Consider the following 20,878-nt stretch of genomic DNA (forward strand, 5'->3'; position numbering starts at 1 on the left):
CATGAGTATCTTTTGATTCTTTCTTTATAAAATTAACTTCCTCCTCCTCCTTATCATCAGGCAGTCTCTCCTTTAGCTGTTTAATATCCTCTTCCAGATGTTTCATTTCGCTTTTCATTTTCACTAACTCCTGCAAAAGCTCTTCTACTACGGTATTGACATTTGCTCCCATTTCTAATCGTTCTAATCAATCCAGACACTTTTCACATACGCGAATGCTTTCCTTCTTCTCATTTACCCAAACAGTCCATAGATCTTTCAAATTTTTCGGTGGATGCATATAGTGATTTTTGCAACGCATCCACTGCAAAAAATCCAAGGCAAAGCCAGACTATCATACAGAAGCCTTCTTTGTCGCTGACGTACATTTCTTTATGGACACCATCTTTAGAAGCTGAAGTAATACAACAACAAGTTGCAAAACACAATATAAACAACAAAAATTTCATCAGCAACACCACTGAAGGATACTTGTATCCAAACTGAAAAAAACGCAGCATGAGTTGCAACAAAAAAGCCACACTATACGCTAATTAAAAACACTTTTTTTTAGCACAGCTCAAAACTGCCGCTACATTCACTTGTGACACTAGTGCTACCTTTCATCCAGAGCCAACCTTATGGGCAGTTACATTCACTCATCCTCCCACCATCATTTATCACAAAAAATTGGTAGTATTTTCACTGACCTACCTCAGTGTTCATTACACAATCATCAAATTTAATTTTAATATTAGCACGTAATGTTAATATGTTTATGCATCTTCTTTTCAGTGGGAGCAACAGCATCCTTTCTCTCAAGTTTATCTGACATTATTTACAACAGTGAAATAAAATAATAATTATAAACAGTTTATAATTCACAGCAAAACACCAAAAGATGTAGTGAGCAACAAGATCATAAATAAACTGAAATCATTGATACTGTGGATCAGTGTATTTACATTATTCTTATGTTGTTATGAGTGTCATATGAGAGGAATCTGCATCCATAAATAAGCATGTGTCGTAATTAAAATCCATCATATGAGGGGGAAATCATCATAAAGTGATGCATTATAAGTACAATCTATGTTAAATTTCTGGTTTATCGCATGCCAACTTTTACTGGCAGATACATTCCTTCATCCTCCCTCCATCACAAAAAATTCAGTGTTATCAAGAATCTTGTATGCAGAGTACAATCTGCTCTTCTGATTCTCTTTTATTAGATGAACTGAATAAAATTTAAAAGTAATCTGAAATGTAATGGATATAATAAAAACTACCATTCAAATAAATTATTGATAATTATCATCCTTCTACCAGACTACAATCAAATGCAAAAAAGAATTTCAATACTCTACCTTAAAGGAACCTCCGAAAAAATAGCATTGAATTTTTTTGTAAATTCAATCTATATGCTTCCTTCCATCTTCTTTCCTGCCATCAACAAAGAATATGTTACAACCCCTTTCTTTACAGGGTGTCTCTCAAGTACCCTGTTTGATGAGTACTCATCAAGCACTCATCTTTCCTATTTTGTGAAGAATGGCCATTCTCCCTTGATTAGAATTAAAGAATATCAAGACTGTATTACCTTTTTGGAGTCTGACAAGTCTGGCCTTGCTTCTTACACTATTGTCACTAGTCATAGAATTATTGGAACTAGATAAAAACTTCTTCACTTGAGCAAGTCTAAATTTGATTGTATTTTCCTTGAAACATGTGAAATGCTAAGAAATTGTCTGAACCAGAACCAATCAGATGGTATGCAAATATCAAAGTTTTGGGAATTGATTACTATTAATTGCTCATACTTTTTTGGGGGGATGCTTAAGAGTCAAAGCTGTATAACTTAGAGGAGACCACCACATAGCCTTTAAAGGAATGTGGAGAACTGACCAGGGCATCTGACCTAATGTCAGTCCTCACCTTCTCGTGGTGCACCCTGTTAGGTATCTACCTGGATACTGAATGAATGAGTATGGGCTGGCAATTTGTGATTTAGCCAACCTAAGTGTATTCTTATTGGCTTAAACCACAATATAAAATAATGGTAAAACATGACAGAATTTCATTCTGGCTGGTGCATCAATTAAACATAGCCCCCTGTTTTTTTTGCCAGGGAAGAACCAGGGTAAACAGTGAAAAGTTAACTACTGGAACAAACCTTAAAACACACCCCAACTCAACATCATCACAGTTCAAGATCGGTACTATCAACTTAAGAAGTTTGAATGATGAAGAAATGTAGCTTGCTGAAGAATTGGATAAGTTCCAGATCGACATAATAGGGATGAATGAAACAAAAATAACAAAAGCTGGTGAGATCTTTCTGAGCAATAAATACAAAATGTTATATTCAGGCAATGACAATCAAGAAAAAGAAGGAGTAGCCATATTATTCAACACTAAATATGAGGCTAATCTTCTAGAATGGAAGGCAATTTTAAGTTGAGTGATGTGGGCAAATATCAGAATGGGGAACTGGACAATGAGACTTATTTGTGCCTAAGGTTCCCACAGAAACTTCTACTAAGGTAGAAGTGGAGGAATTTTTTGAGGCTTTAGAGAAAGCACTATACTGACACAATGAAAAATGAAAAGTTGGTCTTTGTTGGGGATCTAAATAGCAGAGTAGGAAATGATTGTCAGACATACAAAAATATTTTGATAAAATTTGGAGAAATGAGCAAGGCTAATAATAATGTCAAATACCTGTTGGATTTCTGCTCAGGACATGGACTGGTTATTACAAACACAATGCTCCAACATAAAAACGTGCACAAATTCACATGGAGAGAAGAGGCAACGAATAAGAAAAGTCTCTTTGCCTATGTTATTATTGATAGTGATATTTTCTCCAAATGATGCAGGACACTAGAGTATATAGAGGATTTGAAATTGGAAGTGATCACCATTTAGTCTTGAGCAGGATAAAACTGAATTTCTTATTGAAAAGAATAACATGTAAGAAAGTTTTAAAGTGAATAAAAGTTGACCAGCTCTCAAATGTGAACTGTAAACTAAAATCACAAATATTATTCAAGAAAAAATGAAGGAGTTTGAGAACAGGAACCAAACCTTGGAGATACAGTGGCAAGCCCTGAAGAAAACATTGATTGATTCAGTAAGAGAGGCCTGTGGTGAGATTGTCTACATGGACAGAAAAATCAGAACTTAGGGTGGACACAGGAAGTTAAACAGGCGGTGAAGGAAAAAAGAAACATATCAAAAGTTCCTCACAAATAAGTCAGCATGTGCTCTTAGAGAATACAGAGACAAATGCAAGACAGCTAAACACTGTGCAAAACTAGCTAAACAAAAGTCATGGGAAGACTTTGGTAAGAACATAGAAAATAAATATCAAGAAGGTGGCAAGATATTGTAGAGGTTGTTGAAAAAGCTCAGAAATGGAGGAAAGAGTTCTGTAGAAGGAATTAGAAATGATAAAGGTGACATAAAAACTGGAGAAAAAAGAAATCCTTGATGTATGGAGTAATTATTTCGAAAAATTGCTAAATGAAACAAGCAGTGATGATAGCACAGTGGCTAAAAAAACACTGATACCACGCATGCAATTAGGAATACATGTTAATACTTGAAGTAGAAAAAATCCATCAAAAGCCTGAAATGTGGAAAGACAGCTGGAGTAGAAGATATTCGACAAGAAATGCTCAATTATGGAGGTATTAAAGTATAACAGTGGCTGCACTGCATAGTTCAGAAGGCCTGGAAGAGGGGTGAATTCCAGATGATTGGAGTACAGCTCTCATAGTACTCATATACAAAAAGGGAAATAAAAGTGAATGTGAAAATTATAGAGGTATTTCGTTACTGGGTGTTCCTGGTAAGATTTATGCAAGTGTATTTGAGAAATGGTTGAGACAGATTGTGGAAGGGAAGCTTGGTGAAGAACAAGCTGGATTCAGGCCAAATAGAGGCTGTCAATATCAGAATTTCACTTTATATTGAGCCATGAAACTTACTTTAATAATGTGAATATGACAAAGTAATGGGAATATTACAAAGATCTGAATTTAAGTTTTGTAGATCTAGAAAAGGCATACGATGAAGTGCCAAGAGAGAAGCTATTCAAAATTCTACAGTTGTTGGTGTCAATGGGACATCATATCAAGCAATACTTAGTCTTTATTTGAGTTGTAAGTCAGCAGTTAGAATTGAAGAAAGTACATGAAGATGGTTTAATGTTAAATCTAATGGTAGGAAGTCAACTGAATAAATTATATGGAATAAGAGAGAAGTTAGTCGGAACACTAAATTAGCTGTGTACAAGACAGTGTTCAAACCAGTTTTAAGTTATGGATCTGAGAGCTGGGTTAGAAGTAAAACACTTGACTAAAGACTAAAGATCGCAGATATGAGAGTCCTGAGAAATATTAGGGGTATGAACAGATGACATCAACGGTAATATCATATTAAAAACGAAGGTAATTACTTAACATTGTTAGCATTCAGGAATGTGTTACCAGAGCTAATCTCAGGTGGTATGGTCACTTAAATAGAATCGCAGTTGAAAAATTAGCAAAGCAAGTGTTCTCTGCCAGGTTGGAAGAAGAAGATCCAGATATAGGTGGATTGATACAGTATAAAGTGCTTAGAACACAGAAATATAATATCTGATGATGATGTTGGATTACAAAATATACAGCAGAATCTTAAATAACAAACTAATGAAATATTCCGAAAACTTTATTCTAGAGGTACAAAATGGATTTAGAAAAGGATGATCATGTATAGACCCAGCCTTCTGCCTAAAATTAATAATAGAGAAAAGAAGAGAATATAATATCGAAACACATATTGCATTTATTGACTTTGAAAAAGCATTTGACAAAGTTAAAAGAAACATATTAATTAACATATTAAAAGAAAGACAAATACCAAATAATATCCTCAAAGCTGTCATAAGTATATATGAAAATAATCAAATACAAATAACATTAAATCATGAGCTATCATATACAAGAGAGATAAACCAAGGGGTCCGACAGGGATATCCCCTCTCAGCGACTCTTTTTAATATCTACTTAAATGAAATAATAATAAAATGAGTAAAAATTTACATCAAGGAATTAAACTTTCACCTACAGTTAACTTAAACACTCTCCTCTTTGCAGATGACCAAATAATAATTACAAATTCTGAAGATAACTTACAGAAAGCTATTTTAAATCTAAATGAGATATCCAAAGATTATGGTATGATAATATCAACAGAAAAATCAAAAACTATGGCCTTTAAAGGAGATCCAGCAAGAACTAAAATAGTATTAGATAACAAGATCTTAGAACAGGTGAATTCATTTAACTACCTAGGATGTATGATCACTTATGAAAATGAAAAAGATATAAACATAAAAATTGCAAAATATTTAAAAATAACAGGAGTAATTAACTCTATATTTAAACCAAACCTAGTTCAAAAACAAACCAGGCTAAAAGTATACAATACATTAGCCCTACCGGTCTTAATGTATGGAAGCGAAATCTGGACAATAAAACAAAAAGACAAACAAAGATTAACAACAGCAGAAATGAAGTTTATGAGAAAAACTGCAAAGTATACCCTATTTGATCACAAAAGAAACGAAGATATTATGAAAGAATTAAACCAAGAACCAGTAATTGAAAAAATTAAAAAATATAAACATAGATGGATGGAACACGTTCAAAGAATGAAAACAGAAAGATTACCAAAACAAGCCTTAAAGTACAAGCTATTAGGAAAAAGAAAACCAGGACGTCCTCTTAAACGATTCAATGAAGACTTCTAAGGCCGGAACAGGCCATACTAGGCCTAAATCCTTGATACGTATGATGATGATGATGATTATGATGATGTTGGAGTCTTGACAGGTAGAAGCTTGATTTGGAAGAAAATTGTAGATATTAATGTAGTATTGATGTAAGTTTCTTGTAGTATGATCATATGCCGTACATCCCTTGAGGGTACATGTCAGGGATTTGATGATGATGATGATGATGATGATGAAGATTTTTTTTTAATAGATTGATAATTATTTTATATAATTTTATTATTATTATTCATTAGGAAAAAGAAAACCAGGACGTCCTCTTAAACGATTCAACGATGACTTCTAAGGCCGGAACAGGCCATACTAGGCCTAAATCCTTGATACGTATGATGATGAGTTTTAATCTACACAACTTATTACAAATATTCATTTGAATTCTAATAGTGTAATATCATCTACTTCAGCTGCGACTGAGACATGAGTTAATATTCTCATGATTTATAACTCATTACTTTGATTCATCATTCAGTGGTATGGATGAAATATATTGGAGTTTTTAAATAAATTCTGTATAATTTTTGTTACATGTGTAAGTCATGAAACTTACTTTAATAATGCTAAATATATTCTGAAAGTTAATAGGTTAAATAAGCTTGGTGTAAAATGGATAAGAGAGACTATATATGCAATCTAGCAGAATAAGAAATCATTATATAGATGGAAGGTAATGAACAGTTACATTAGGAGTATAACACATAGCCTAGGAGTCTTACTCGGTTTGTAAGTAAAGAAAAAATTCAGTATGAGCAGAGCATTGCCAATCAAGTCAAGAAAAATCTGAGCACAATCTTTTGATTATGGCTAATAGAAGAAGAAAGAGGGAGTTCGTGAAAAATCTTGAAAATTTAATTAGCAAATTATCAAGGTTTTTCATTCTTCTTTTTCTTCTGCCTATTATTATTGTATGGGTAGGTACCTCCATGGTGTCTGAAGACTCATCGCAGGCGACCTAAACTATCAACACTATCTAATTATACCTCGGCTTGAACCTGTTAACAGAAAAAGCACTCACTACTGACTCCCGCAACACATTCCACTCATTCACAACACTCCAAGCAAAAATCTAGTCTGGTTATCAAAGGTAAGTTGAGGAGAATTAATGTATTTTTTTTTTTAAAAAGAATTCAAAATTGTGTCTTTATGTTCATTAACGAACAGTTCATGCCATTCTTTATCTTTTTTTCTCAGATATTCAGTTTCTGTTGCATGTATTTTTACAGATATCCCCCATTGATACTTGTTCATCAGAATTTGATCAATATTTAGTCTTCTTTATTCAGAATCTTTTAAAACATATGCAGCTGTGCACCTCTACAACAGCCTTTCGCAGTTTAACTCCAAACTTGCAGAATAATTATTCTAATTTTCTTAACCCCCCCCTCCCAAAAAAAAAGTTTCATTATTATTATTACCGGCGACTCAAGGGAGTCCTTAGACTCATCAAGGGAGGCCCTAAACATCATGTCCACACAACTATATGACATTCTCACAGTATCTATCATATTTTGCCTTGAATTCACTCGCCGTCATAGCACCCACAACAGACTCTGGCAGCTTATTCCACTCATTTACCACTCTAAAAGTAAAGAACCCAGCTCTGACACCCTTGCTAACCACACTCTTGCCCAGCTTCAATAGGTGTCCCCTAGTTCTCACACCACCAGTCCTAATCTCAAAAATATCCTCTGAATTAATCCTTTAGCTATTTGAATGTCTCAATCATATTTCCCCTTTTCTGCCTATCAACTAATTTCTGCAACCTACAAATCTTCAACCTGTTCTCATAAGGTTCCTTCCATAGACCTACTTTCATCTTGGTCACTCGCATCTGGATCCTCTCCACCTCCTCCTCCCCATCAAGAAAAAACCTAGGTGACCAAATCTGGGCACAGTAATTGAGATGAGGGCTTATCTCATCTCGACTACTTCATACCTTAACCAACTCTTCAAATATCTTAGCATCACTTCATCAATACTGACTGGTTTAAACTTTGCTGCATTGGTTTTTGAAGCCCTTTTCTGTTTGTAATGGAATGATATTGTTCTCTTTCTGTTCCCTTGGGACGATGCTAGTGCTAAGACTTAAATTGACTAACATGATATAGGCAATGCCAATTGCTTTGCACTTTCTCATTGATCACAGGCAAATATCTCATCATCATATATCCTATTGTTGTGTTCACATGGAGATTTTCACAGTATCCTGAGCACTTTCAGTTCATCAATCTATATACATAGGTTTATTATTATTATTATTATGATTAATTTATTCACATAATTGATACACAGTCAAAACAAGATATCATATAAACAAATTATTATTATTATTATTATTATTCTAAGATCCCATGGAGACACAGACTCATTTAGGAGATCCCTTTTTTCATCCATGTATCTCATCACATTGTGCCTTAAACACATTCAAATTCTCTGCGGACACCATGATCACAGGCAATGCAATCCAATAATTCACAGCTCTCTATGCAAAAAACTTGCTCCCTTATTCACACCTCTTTATACAGCTTTCAAGGATGACCTCGTGTTCTCTCCCAGTCTCCCACCATGAAAAATTTCTTCAACGTTATTCCTGTAACAATAATTTAGCAACTTGTACTTCTCTATCATATTACCCCCTCTTCCTCCTATCCACTAGACTGCAAATTGTATTGTCACCACCTTTCTTCATATTCAACATTCCAGAGATTAGAAACTATTTTGGTCATTTGCATCTGGACACTCTCCAACATCTCTTCATCCTTTTGAAAACCAGGAGAAAGCTGTGCAGAGTAGTACATATGTGGCCTAATCAGAGCTTTATACAATGGAACCAGAATCTCCTTACCCCCTACAAGTCAGTGTCATCCACATGATTGCCAGAATTTGTTGTGTTGTGTGCAGTTTAAGCTGTGTCTTGGCACTTTTATTTATCTTCGGGTCTTTTAGTTTTTCTACATCAATTTTCTTTTTCTTCTTTTGTGATTTTTTAGCTGATTTAATCTAAAACGTATTTCTGCAACTATGGGATTGTGGTCTGATGAGATATCTGCTCCAGGATAAGTCTTTGCACTCTTTATACTATGTTATTTCTGTGGAATCTTTATACTGTAGAATCTTTTATTTATCAGTATGTAATCAATTTGATTTCTGACAATGTTATGTCAGTTATCTTGAGGCAATTTCCAAGTGTTTCCAAGTCTTCTGGGTGGAAGTTTAAACCAGGTATTTGCTATTGTTTGATCTTCTTCCTGACAGAAAACTGGACAAGGCGATCTCCTCTGTCATTTCTGGTGCCTAAACCATGTTCTCCGATAATTTCTCCATCAACCCCTCTGTCCACTTTTGAATTGAAGTCACCCATCACTATGTTTATATCATGTTTCTTTGTTAGGTTTTTAATCTCTTTTAATCTCTTTTTCTTCATAAAACTCTTCAACATCTTCACTTTCATCAGCTGTGGGTGCAGAAGCTTGGATTATATATATATTAACGAGGTTTCCCTTAAGTTGTAACAGCATTATCCTTTCAGAAAATGGGATCCAATTTATTACTGATTTATCGATTTCTTCACCTATTATTACAGCTACACCATATCGATGTTTGTTCTCATCATTCCCAGAGTAATACATTGTCATATTATCTTGTTGACACTTCCCAGATCCTGGCTATCTTGTCTCACAAATTCCCAAAATCCGGACGCCCAGCCTCTTCATTTCTCTTGTGACATTTCTTAATTTGCCAGCTTCATATAGAGTTCTGACATTCCAAGTTGCGATTTTAAAAGTGAACACCATTTTGAGCCCGGAGATTCTTTGCACCCCTGTCCCATTAAAGGGACGTTGGGAACTTGAGGCCAATTGTAAGAGTTTGCTTGCCATGGTGGTTGTTCTGGAGATAAAGTAGAGCAGTAGTTTCTCCATTTGCTTTCTGCTTTGCAGTATTATAGACATACACAACATAATCATATTGCCATCTGCAAATCTCTGATCACAAACTTTTTTGTGAGGTTTTAAGTAAGACCTAGTTGCCACTTCTGCTCCCCCACACCTTGATAGCTCAGCCACTGTTGATCCATGGCTTCTTATTCGCCAGGTTGCTCTGCTCATGTCGCAGCTAGCCTCTATATCTGAAGGCTGTTCCTCGATCTGCCACCCTGAGGATGCACCTGGTAGTAGTCAGCTCTGCCCTGGGATCTCTGCTCCATCCTACCATAATTGTTCCTTTTTTTTTTTTTTTTTCTGGCTACAAATCAAAAGAATTTTCTAGTATTTGTTTTGGCTCCATTGGCTAACTGCTCCTCATTTGGAACTTTTGCTACCCTTACCAACTGAGTCACCCTCCTTGCCTGTTCTTTGTAATTCTCATGGAATTGATTGTTACCACTCCTCTAATCTTGCCTCCATAATGCCTTTTTTCTCTGTAGTACATGCTTAATCACTTCATTCATCCATTTCACACTCACCTTATATTACCTTCTAACGTTTGGAATACATTTAAACATTGCTTCTACTAGATAGTTCTGGATTCACCAAAGGCAGTATTGATCTCCTTTCCACCCAACTCCTCATTTCGTACTACAGCTGCCAGCTGTCTTCTTAGCTTCTCATAATCATCAGCCTGTGATTACATATATGCTCTTTCCTCACAGAAGTGCTTACATGGTTGGTAACCACCCAGGTAATCACTTAATAATCACACTCACCAACTGGTGGAAGATTTGACACCTCATTTATAATAACATCCTCTGATGAGATGATCAAATACAACACTCTCAATCCATGTATGTGAGGTAGTTGTCACTAAATAACTCAAAAAAACTCATATTCTTTACTTCCAGTTGCTATCTCATCACCCCAATCTATATAGCTGTAAGTAAAATCACCCATAATGATGATATCCTCCACATTACCAGGTCTATAGCAACATCCAATGAAGTATTTCATTCTGTTCACCTATATCTTACACCATACTCCCTTAAAACCACTGCATTGCACTGTCTCCCTCTAACTGTATGAACATGACTCTTTTTCTATCATCCATAAAAATCTACTGTTTTTCTTTTGCTTATTATTATTATTATCATCTGATCTACATGGAGTCAGCAATTCATCGTGGGAGATATACACTATCACACAATACACATCTAACCATGCCTTAAAATAATTCAATATGTCTACATTCACAACACACTCAGGCAATACATTCCACTCACCAACCATTCAACAACTCCTCTGCTCACAACCTCTTTATACAGTTTCCAGCAGTGTCCTTTTGTTTTACTCCTCCTCCTCCCATTCTATGAAAAATCTCTTCCATGTCAAGCTGATGGAGACAGCTTGCGGGTGTAGCATGGAATGAGGAGTTAGCTGGAAAAGATGAAATGTCTAAGTGTATTCCAAGGGTGAGAAGGTTAAATAAGGTAGGTGTGAGATGGATGAATGAAGAGATTAAGCATGCGATACAGAGAAAGAAGGCATTGTGGAGGCAGCATAAAAGAAGTGGAAATAACCAATTCCATGAGGTCTACAAAGACCAGTCAAGGAAGATGACTTGGTTGGTGAGGGTAGCTAAAGAGAGGTATGAACAGCAGTTAGCTAATGAAGCCAAAAAGAATCCTAGTGAGTTCTTTCGATATGTAGCCAGCAAAAGAAAGAATGATTATGGAAGGATGATATTGATAGGAGAAAATGGTATAAAGACAGCTGGTGCAGAATGTGTGGTGAAGATACTTAATGAGCATTTCATAAAGAAGATACTTAATGAGCATTTCATTTCACATTCACAAGATCTTTCAATCTTGTGAATGTGACTTCATGGAGAGATTGAGAGCAGTAGATGATGGGGAGTTCAGTAAACTAGATGTTAATAAGGCTGTGGGACTTGATAATATATCACCAAGTATTCTGAAGGAATGTGCCAGAGAGTTGACACCTGTCTTGACATATTTTTTTAATACGGGTCCTGCACTCGTTCAAGTCCCTAAGGAGTGGAAGGAGAGCAAGATTGTGCCACTTCATAAAGGAGGTGATCGAACTCAAGCATTAAACTATAGGCCTATCTGTGTGTGTCAGGTGTTGTGGTTAAGTTGTTGGAGAAGCATGTGAGAACTAGGATCCAGGATTGGGTTGACAACCATTGTTGTCAACCCAACTTTGATGGACAGCATTGATTTGCTAAAGGGAGGTCATGTTTTAGTAATCTACTTACCACAATAAAGTGACTGCTTCCTTGGACAGAGGAGAAGGATACATAGTAATATACATAGATTATGCAAAGGCGTTTGATAGAGTGCCTCATGATTAATTGATAGTCAAACTAGAGCAATGGGATTGGATATTATATTAGTGCATTGGATTGGAGACTGACTATCTGATAGGTATCAACAAGTTGTGTATGGGGGGGAGCAATATCCAGGAAAGGGAAGTCACTGGTGGCGTGCCTCAGGGGTCTGTTTTTGGGGCCCATTACTGTTTAACTTGTATATTATGGATATAGATGAAGATTTGGAATGAGATATTCAGTTGTTTGCAGATGATGCAAAGTTGGGACAAACCATGAAGAGTAGTGAGGATGTTGTGATCTTGCAGGAAGACTTGAATAACTTGAGTGATTGGGCACAGAAATGGGGATGTGAGTTCAATGTTGCAAAATGTAAGGTTTTAAAATTTGGAAAACAAAGATGGGATGCAGTATTTATGCTTGGTTAGAATACATTGTTGGAGGTGGAAGAAATAAGAGATCTGGGAGTGATATTGGATAAGGATCTGAAATTTAGTGGGAGACAGCCAAAATTGTGAAGACAACACAAAGGCTTCTGGGAATGATGTGGAGGACACTGACACTTGTAGAAGTAGGGAGATTCTTGTTCCATTGTATAAGGCTTTGATTAGGCCACAAATGGACTATTGTGCCCAGATTTGGTCACCGGGTTTTCAGAAGGATGAAGAGATGTTGGAAAGGGTCCAAAGGTGATTGACTACGGTAGTTTCTGACCTCTGAAATGTCGAGTGTATGAGGAAAGATTGAAAAGATGTAATTTTCAGAGTCTGGTGGACAGAAGGAAGAGGGGAGATGTGATAGAGACCTACAAGTTATTAAGGGGTTGTTATACGATCAATGCTGGAGAAGTTCTAAAGAAAATAGTGGGAGATCAGGAGAGAACCAGAGGCCATCCCTGGAAACTGTATAAAGACGGTGTGAGTAGGGGAGTGAGGGGCAGGTTTTTTTCGTGCAGAGTGGTGAATGATTGGAATGCCTTGCCTGAGAGTGTGGTGTCTGCAAGGAGTTTGAATGTGTTCAAGGGCATGGTATGATGAGCCGTGTGTATGTGTGTGTGTGTGTGTGTGTGTGTGTGTGTGTGTGATAAAAGGACATCCCAGATGAGTCTTTGACTCCATGAGGTCTTGGAGTAATCATAATAATATCAACCTCTGATTAGCTTATATGTCTCACTTTATACAGTTTCCAGCAATGTCCCTTTGTTCTATCCCCCCCCTCCGATTCTATGAAAAATCTTTTCCATGTCAACCTGATATCACCCTCTGACTAGCTTTTATGTCTCAGTTATATCCCCCCCTCCTCTTCATGACGCTTACATTCTCTCAATATGTCCTTGTACCCCACATTCCAAGGACCACTGACCAACTTTGTGAATTTCATCTGGATCCTTTTCGACATATCTTCATCATCATGAAAACCCTGCATCCAAGTCTTTGAACAATAATCCATATAAGGATTCATGAAGACCTCATATGGATTATTGTGCACTCTGCATCATTGCTATTATTCAATGTCACTTCTTCACAACTTGTGCAATGTGGTCCCTGAATTTCAGGTCCTTTTCCACCATCACTCACAGATCTCTCCCCCCCTACTTTACTTTAATCCATATGAGGCCTGATGAAGTCCTATACAATGGTATCATAACCTCTCTGTTTACACATGATTGCCATTATCACGTCTTCACAACTTGTGCAATGTGGTCCCTGAATTACAGGTCCTTGTCAACCATCACTCCTAGATCTCTCATCTCCTCTACTTTTTTTAAAGTTTCTCCAACAAACATATACTTTTCATTTCATCATCTCTTCCCAAATCTCAAAATATTACACTTTGCAACATTGAACTGACAGTTCCATAACATCCACTTGACTATGCTTTGCTCTCCCAAATTTTGCATCATCTCCAAATAGCATCATATCACGTGTTAAACCCATCCCAATATCATTAACATACAAAATGAACTACAGTGGTTCCAAAACTGACCCCTGTGGTACACCACTAGTTATCTTCCTCTTTCGGGATACTGCACCCCAATATATAACTTTCTGATACCTGTCTGACAGCCAGTCACTGATCCAACTCAGAAGTCTGTTATCCAGTACTATCTGTTTCAATTTATTTAACAAGTATTTCTTGTGTGGAAATCTATCAAAACCTTTTGCAAAATCCAAGTACACTACTGTATATACATCTCCCCTGTCTAAGGTATTTGTCACCTTGTTACAGTACATTAATAAGTTAGTAAAACATGCTTTCCCTTTTGACAAACACATGCTGATAATCACAGAGAATACTGCTGTTATCAACCAATTTCTATATCCTACTTCTCACCAATCTTTCCAGTACCTTCACAACAACTCTAGATACAAATTGGCCTGTAATTTGAAGCTACAGCCTTATCACCACCTTTATGCCGTGGAACAATTGTACCCTCCTTCCACTCCCTTGGAACAGCAACAACAACAACAATAAGAGTCTTACAACAATAAGTCTTACAACCTGTGCTGTTGTAAGACTCTTATTAAACAAGCATACCGATGCTACTGCCAATTTCCTGGAATATCCCACTAAGATGTGTGGTGATATGTCATCAACAAATCCTTTTGCCTTTTTGACATCAAGGTTATTCGTTTCCTCAAATATCTGTTGCTTTCTTTTATCCTTTCTATCTTCAAGATAGAAAGGATAAAAGAAAGCAAATACATCATACTCTTCCATCTTTATTCCTGTCAGAATGTTCATCATCCAACCACGTCTCACTTATTCCAGCAATTTTTGGTTGAACAAACTCATTGAATTCAAGCATTTCATTTTCCTCGTTTCTGATACCTCTAGCTTTTGTATAGAAACATGACAACTTATTCCTGGCTCTATAACAAGTTTCACTGATATTTCTTATTAGATGTGACTTCTCAATGCTTTCCTCAAGCCATTTCTCTCTCTTATCCCAGCACCTTCTTCAAATCCAACTGTTTTCCCTACATCCCAAGTCATCCCCTTCCCTTTTTGTCTACACACATATTCACATCTTCTTGGATGATCAACGTTTCTCCAGCTGTGTTCCCATGTCCACCCTGAGCCTCCCTGTTCTGGCTTATATAGTTAATGTAATTTTGATATTTTTAGGAGCTACAGACATCTTACTTAGTAAAAATTATTTATTAGCACCAAATTTTAACAAAGTTTCAATGTTATTATTATTTATTATTTATGTTAATAAATAATTATTGTATAAGGTATCCATATCATTAAATAGCTCATGTGTGTCTATTTATATTTCCAACAAACTAACAAATTAAAGGAATTAATTAATCTTGATGTTACTAAAAATAAAATAAATGCAAAACTTTCATTGAATAATTTAATGTTTAATGATAAAATTTCTGTGTTGTTTCAAAGGCATCTTCAGTGCAGAAATAGAGCAGCATAATATACAAATAACAGAAAAATTAAAAAAAATCATCACAACAATTTTAGTAAGGTAACAATTGGTCAATAAATTCCTAATTATTAAATATATATATATATATAATTAAATAAACAAAATTAGAAACAAATTAGCAAATTGAAAAAGACATTCTTCCTCCATGTTGTTTTCCAGGTTTCTTACCAGATTCCTTGTTGTTGTTGTTGTTGTTTGTTTTATTTAGCGCAATCAGGAAAATCTGCCTTTGTCCATTATGAGGAACATAAATCTTTTATCAAGTATCTTTAGCATGAAAAAAAATCTAGCTTTACTATCTCTGCTATTTAATTCTGCTAAACACAGAATTTTCTGGAAATGGACTAAAATCCTACTTAAGAGAAAATCACTTATGGACATCTTTATTATTATTATTATTTTATTCACATAATTGATACACAGTCAAAACAAGATATCATATAAACAAAAATTTGACTGGTGATACAGAACAATTCAGATTCTACCCAAGAATCTAAAAATAGTCCATCAGGTAGCATCATAAAATATGGACTGTTCTAAGTAATACTGTTTTTGGTAGGTCATATGGGGATCACTTCATTGATGTTTAATTGCTATAAATAGTTGGATAGCTTCTTTGAGGTTGCACCAAGTGCACCGACAACTATTGGGATGATTTTGGTGTGTTTAAGCCACAGTCGGCCAACTTTGATTGCCAGATCTCGATATTTAGTAATTTTTTCCAGTTCTTTGTTGTTGATGTTGTTATCACTGGGTACTGCGATATCAATAATCCAAACTTGTCGATGTTTGATAATTGTGATGTCAGGTCTATTGTGTTCCAAATGCTGATCAGTTTGTATTCTAAAGTCCCAGAGAATTTTTGCTATTTTGTTTTTCAATACAGTCTCAATTTTATGCTGCCACCAGTTATCAGAAGTAGGGAAGCCATATTTTTTGCATACATGCCAAAGAACTATTTTGGCCACTTGATCATGGCAGTATTTATAGTCAGTTTGAGCTATTTTGCTGCAGGCACTGATTAGATGTTCTACAGTCTCATCTTTCTGATCACGTAATTTGCATTTGCTGTTATTATTGATGTTCAAAATTTTTGCTTTGATTGCATAAATTTGTAATGCCTGTTCTTGAGCTGCTAGAATAAATCCTTCTGTTTCGTTTTTAATGTATCTGTGTTGTAGCCATTGCCATGTCTTGTTCACATCAGTTTTGTCCTCAGTATCTCAAAGAAATTGGCCATGCAAGGGTTTATTTTTCCAGCGCACATATTGGTAATTTTGTTGTTCCTTTTTGTAATTGAATTTGTTTCCTGTTGCTTTTAGAAGGCGATCTTGTGTAATTGCTTGAAGCATTGGCTCAAAGCTATTGTCGATGTAATTTCTTAAACCAATTTTTTCTTCTTCCACAGTCTGTCTCACTTGCAGCAGACCCCGTCCACCTATTTTCCTCGGTAGTTACAACCGGTCAACATCACTTCGTGGATGTAATGCATGATGCATAGTCATTAGTTTTCTAGTTTTGCCATTCAGTTTGTCCAGATCTTTTGTTTAATCTATTATGCCAGCTGTGTATTGGATCACAGGTATAGCCCAAGAATTCATTGCTGTAATTGTGTTTAATCCATTTAGTTTTGTTTTGAGAATATTTCTAACTCTTTTGATGTATTCTGATGCTGCATGTTGTTTAACTTTCGAGTGGAGAATATCATTGGCTTCTAATATTCCTAGGTATTTATAGTGTTTGTCAGCTGAAATTGCTTTTATATATTTCTCTTGATCAAAATTAAAGATGCTAGTGGCATTAATTTTTCCTCGTTTAATAAATAAAATTGCGCATTTATCTAAACCAAAGTTCATTTTGATGTCTAAATGAAAATACGAACTGTGTTCAATAAAGAATCAATTGCTGGGCCGATTTTCCATATAATTTCAAGTCATCCATATACAACAGATGGGAAATTTTAATATTATATTTAGGAATTTCATAACCAAGTTTTGTTTTGTTCAGAATCATAGATAAAGGTATCAAAGAAATGTTGAAGAGCAATGGTGACAAGGAATCACCTTGGAACATTCCAAGTTTAATGCTGATATCTCCAAATTGTTCATTATTCACTATTAACCTTCCTACCGGCCAGGACGTCTATAGACGTCCAGCTAAATATGGATATGATTCAGCCCACTGAAAGAACCTGGATAAGAAGTGCAATTTGACTGTCATGTCCATTAGAAAGTGTGATAAGCCCTCACGCTGATGAGAACAGTTAATCGGATTATCTCGCGTTCGTAGCTGCAGTTGCCTATAACAAGAAACTCACTTCCTTTTTCCATGCTGGGTAACTGGATTTTAGTTATATAGGATAGAATAAAATAGAGAAATTATTTATATTTTTGTTTTCTCTTTTTATTGTACAATACAATTTTAATATCTGGACAAAATAAAGATCTTGTATAATTTCTTCACTTAAATATTGCCTTACCTTGGAGAACCAATTTAATTATTTTTTTTTTTTTTGCGCTAATTTTTTTCTAATCGCTTACTAGTCAAAAGATTTTTCTTTGTTCTTGAAGAAATTAATTCACGATAATTATTTGAAATATTCTTTTAAAAAAAATAAAAGAAAACCGGCTGCCGACATTCCCATTTATATTATTTTTATACAAAACCATTGAAATCGAATAATCTTCACAGATTTCCTTTAGGACATGCTGGAGCAACTTTGCTTTATAGAGAATAACATGAAATTCTTTAATCAAATTACTAAATTTTTTCTTCATGTTGTATAGTAATTTACTGTTCTTTTTACTTTCACAATCTTGGTTTCCTTGTATAATTGGTCATTACAAAATGAAATTAACAGTTATGATTAATATTTATATTTTCTGCATAATTCAAATATTTTATTCTCCATTTTTTAAAGTAAGTGATGCATTTGCTTATTTTTATCATTCAAAATATGTATATCAAATGTGAAATTTCATTTCCATATTTTTACAGTAGAATTGAACTTTATTTCGCCTCTGATAGTTTAACCCCCCCCATTGCATTATTATCACACACCTGAAAACTGTTATGAAACATAGGTACAGTTTTTATTTAATTCGTTATTTTTCTCTAGTAATTGTTCCACATAACTTTAATTTTTCGATACTGAAACTATGTGGTGATTATTATAAATTAGCAAATTATAAATCAGAAAATATACATATTATTTCCTGATTATTATAAATCAGGAAATTATGTGATATTCGGATATAGGCGAAATTAATATTTAAAATCACTGTCATCCTACAAATGCAATATCAGAATAAAGTGAAAAACCAAACAAGAAATTTCTGCCTGTAAAATATTCAGATATTGCTTGAGGCTCTTTAGTGTGCTGCATGTTCTATTGTTCTGTTTCTCAGTGGGGGGTTAGTAATCTCCATTAGCTTTGAGCTGGGCAGAAAGGAATTACTGGGCAGAAAAGAATAATTAGTAAGTATATTCAAGACACAATTCATTTACAAGATGGCAAGCAGCAGCAGTAGCAGTGACACTCATGGTAAGAAAAGAAAACTTCGTGGGATGCAGAAAAGTTGGAGCCTTCGCCTTTCGAGCAGCTCTTGTTCTACCGGTGAAGAGAGAAATCTTTCTAGCTCTGAAGATAGTGATTCTGCCTGTACTTTAGATATGTCTTTGTGCAGAAAATGGGTGATCGCCACTGAACGTATACCAGCTTGTCCATGGTTTCCCTTCATAGCTAAGCCAGGAATTACTGAAGACTTTGACTCCAGTAATATTTTAAGCTCTTTCCGTCTGTTTTTAGACGATGATATTCTTTCCTTCATAGTGGAACAGACTAACCTTTATGCTTGCCAACAACATCAGCAAGTTGAGTACAGTCCGCATTCTCGCAGTAAACTTTGGAGCCCAATAGATATCAACATGCTCCTTACATTTATAGCACTCTTGATTGTGCAAGGTATCGTGAAAAAGCCCGCTCTCGAAATGTATTGGTCTACAGACTGGATTCTGAACACGCCAATGTTTCGTGATGTTATGACTGAAAAACAATTCAGTCTCATCATGAAGTATTTGCATTTTCAGAATAATGAGGAATACGATCAGGCAACACATCCTTGCCCAGTCCTCAACAAAATTTATGATTTTCTGATGAAAATCCGTCAGAAATTTAGATCACTGTACATTCCTGAGAGAGACTTGAGTATCGATGAAAGCCTTATGCCATTCAAAGGTAGACTGAAATGTAAGCAGTATATTCCCAAAAAGAAAGCGAAGTATGGAGTAAAATTTTTTATGCTTTGCGAATCGGAAAGTGGGTATCTTTGGGATTTCAAACCTTATACGGGAAAGCAAACTGTAATCGAGCATGATAAATATTCGGATCTCCCCTTGTCGATGCGTGCAGTAATACAGTTACTAGACCCTTTATTGGGGAAAGGTTACTGTGTTAATGGTTTTTCATCCCTCTTAATGGATTTCTTATAGCGAATTTGCACTATAAGAAATATTAATTATTTCTGTTTACATAAAAATAAAATAAAATAAAAAAGCACTTGTTCGTTTTGTTTTCATACTTTACTTTATATTTGATTTTTAGAGTGCATTTATTTCTGATTTATTTCATCAAGAATTTTAAATGAAAAATAGCTGAATTATTTACTCAAGAGGACTATTTTGATATGGTATTCAGTTGTTTTTATTTATAATGAAGAAAAATGTTTAAAAGTTAAAATTATTTGAGAATAATATTTAAAATTCAGAATAAAACTTTTCTTGATTATTTATAGGAACTGGAACTTGTTTTACCTAAAGGCAATACCAAATTAACTGATCTATCTGAATGTGTTGGAAAGCTTACCAAGTTGATACCACCACGAGATCGTGATGTGGTTGAGAAAGAAATAATGAGTTTAGAAAGCAGTCAGCAGCAGCTCATTACAGGAGTAGAAGAGGCAAGACGACATTTGAATGATAGAATTCAACAGTGGTCAGCCTATGAAGAGAAATATACACAGCTGGCTGACTGGCTAGAAAAGATGGAAAATGCAGTGAAAGAATTCACACTGAGGACAACAGTAGAGGAAAAAAAAGAGCAGCTGTCTAAATTTCAGGTTAGATCACAGTAGTGCATTTATTTATCCATGTTGCATAATATTTTAGTTCTCCTTTTAAAGATTTTAATAATTTAGATGGTGTATTAGTCAATGCCATATATTTTTCGGTTCTCATATTTATATTATTAATTTGTTGAGAAATTGATTGTGATTAGAAGCGTCTAAGTCATTAATAGGTGAGTAAAGTCAGTAATCTGATATGATTCTTTCATAGAT

General features: G+C 35.1%; 1 protein-coding gene across 1 annotated transcript in view; it reads left to right on the forward strand.

Annotated features, from left to right (window-relative positions):
• LOC150102416 (muscle-specific protein 300 kDa-like) overlaps positions 1 to 20,878 on the forward strand; it is a 1,203,500-nt gene that overhangs the window by 427,937 nt on the left and 754,685 nt on the right. Inside the window, exon 29 of the mRNA XM_090399574.1 lies at positions 20,336 to 20,659. Within this exon, the coding sequence (XP_090255700.1) occupies positions 20,336 to 20,659 (324 nt within the window). The remainder of the gene's footprint in view (positions 1 to 20,335; positions 20,660 to 20,878) is intronic.

This window comes from Typopeltis vanoorti, chromosome 10 (assembly GCF_054136105.1).
Source record: "Typopeltis vanoorti isolate ZY-2024b chromosome 10, IOZ_Tvanoo_1.0, whole genome shotgun sequence".
In the NCBI taxonomy this organism is placed as follows: Eukaryota; Metazoa; Arthropoda; class Arachnida; order Uropygi; family Thelyphonidae; genus Typopeltis; species Typopeltis vanoorti.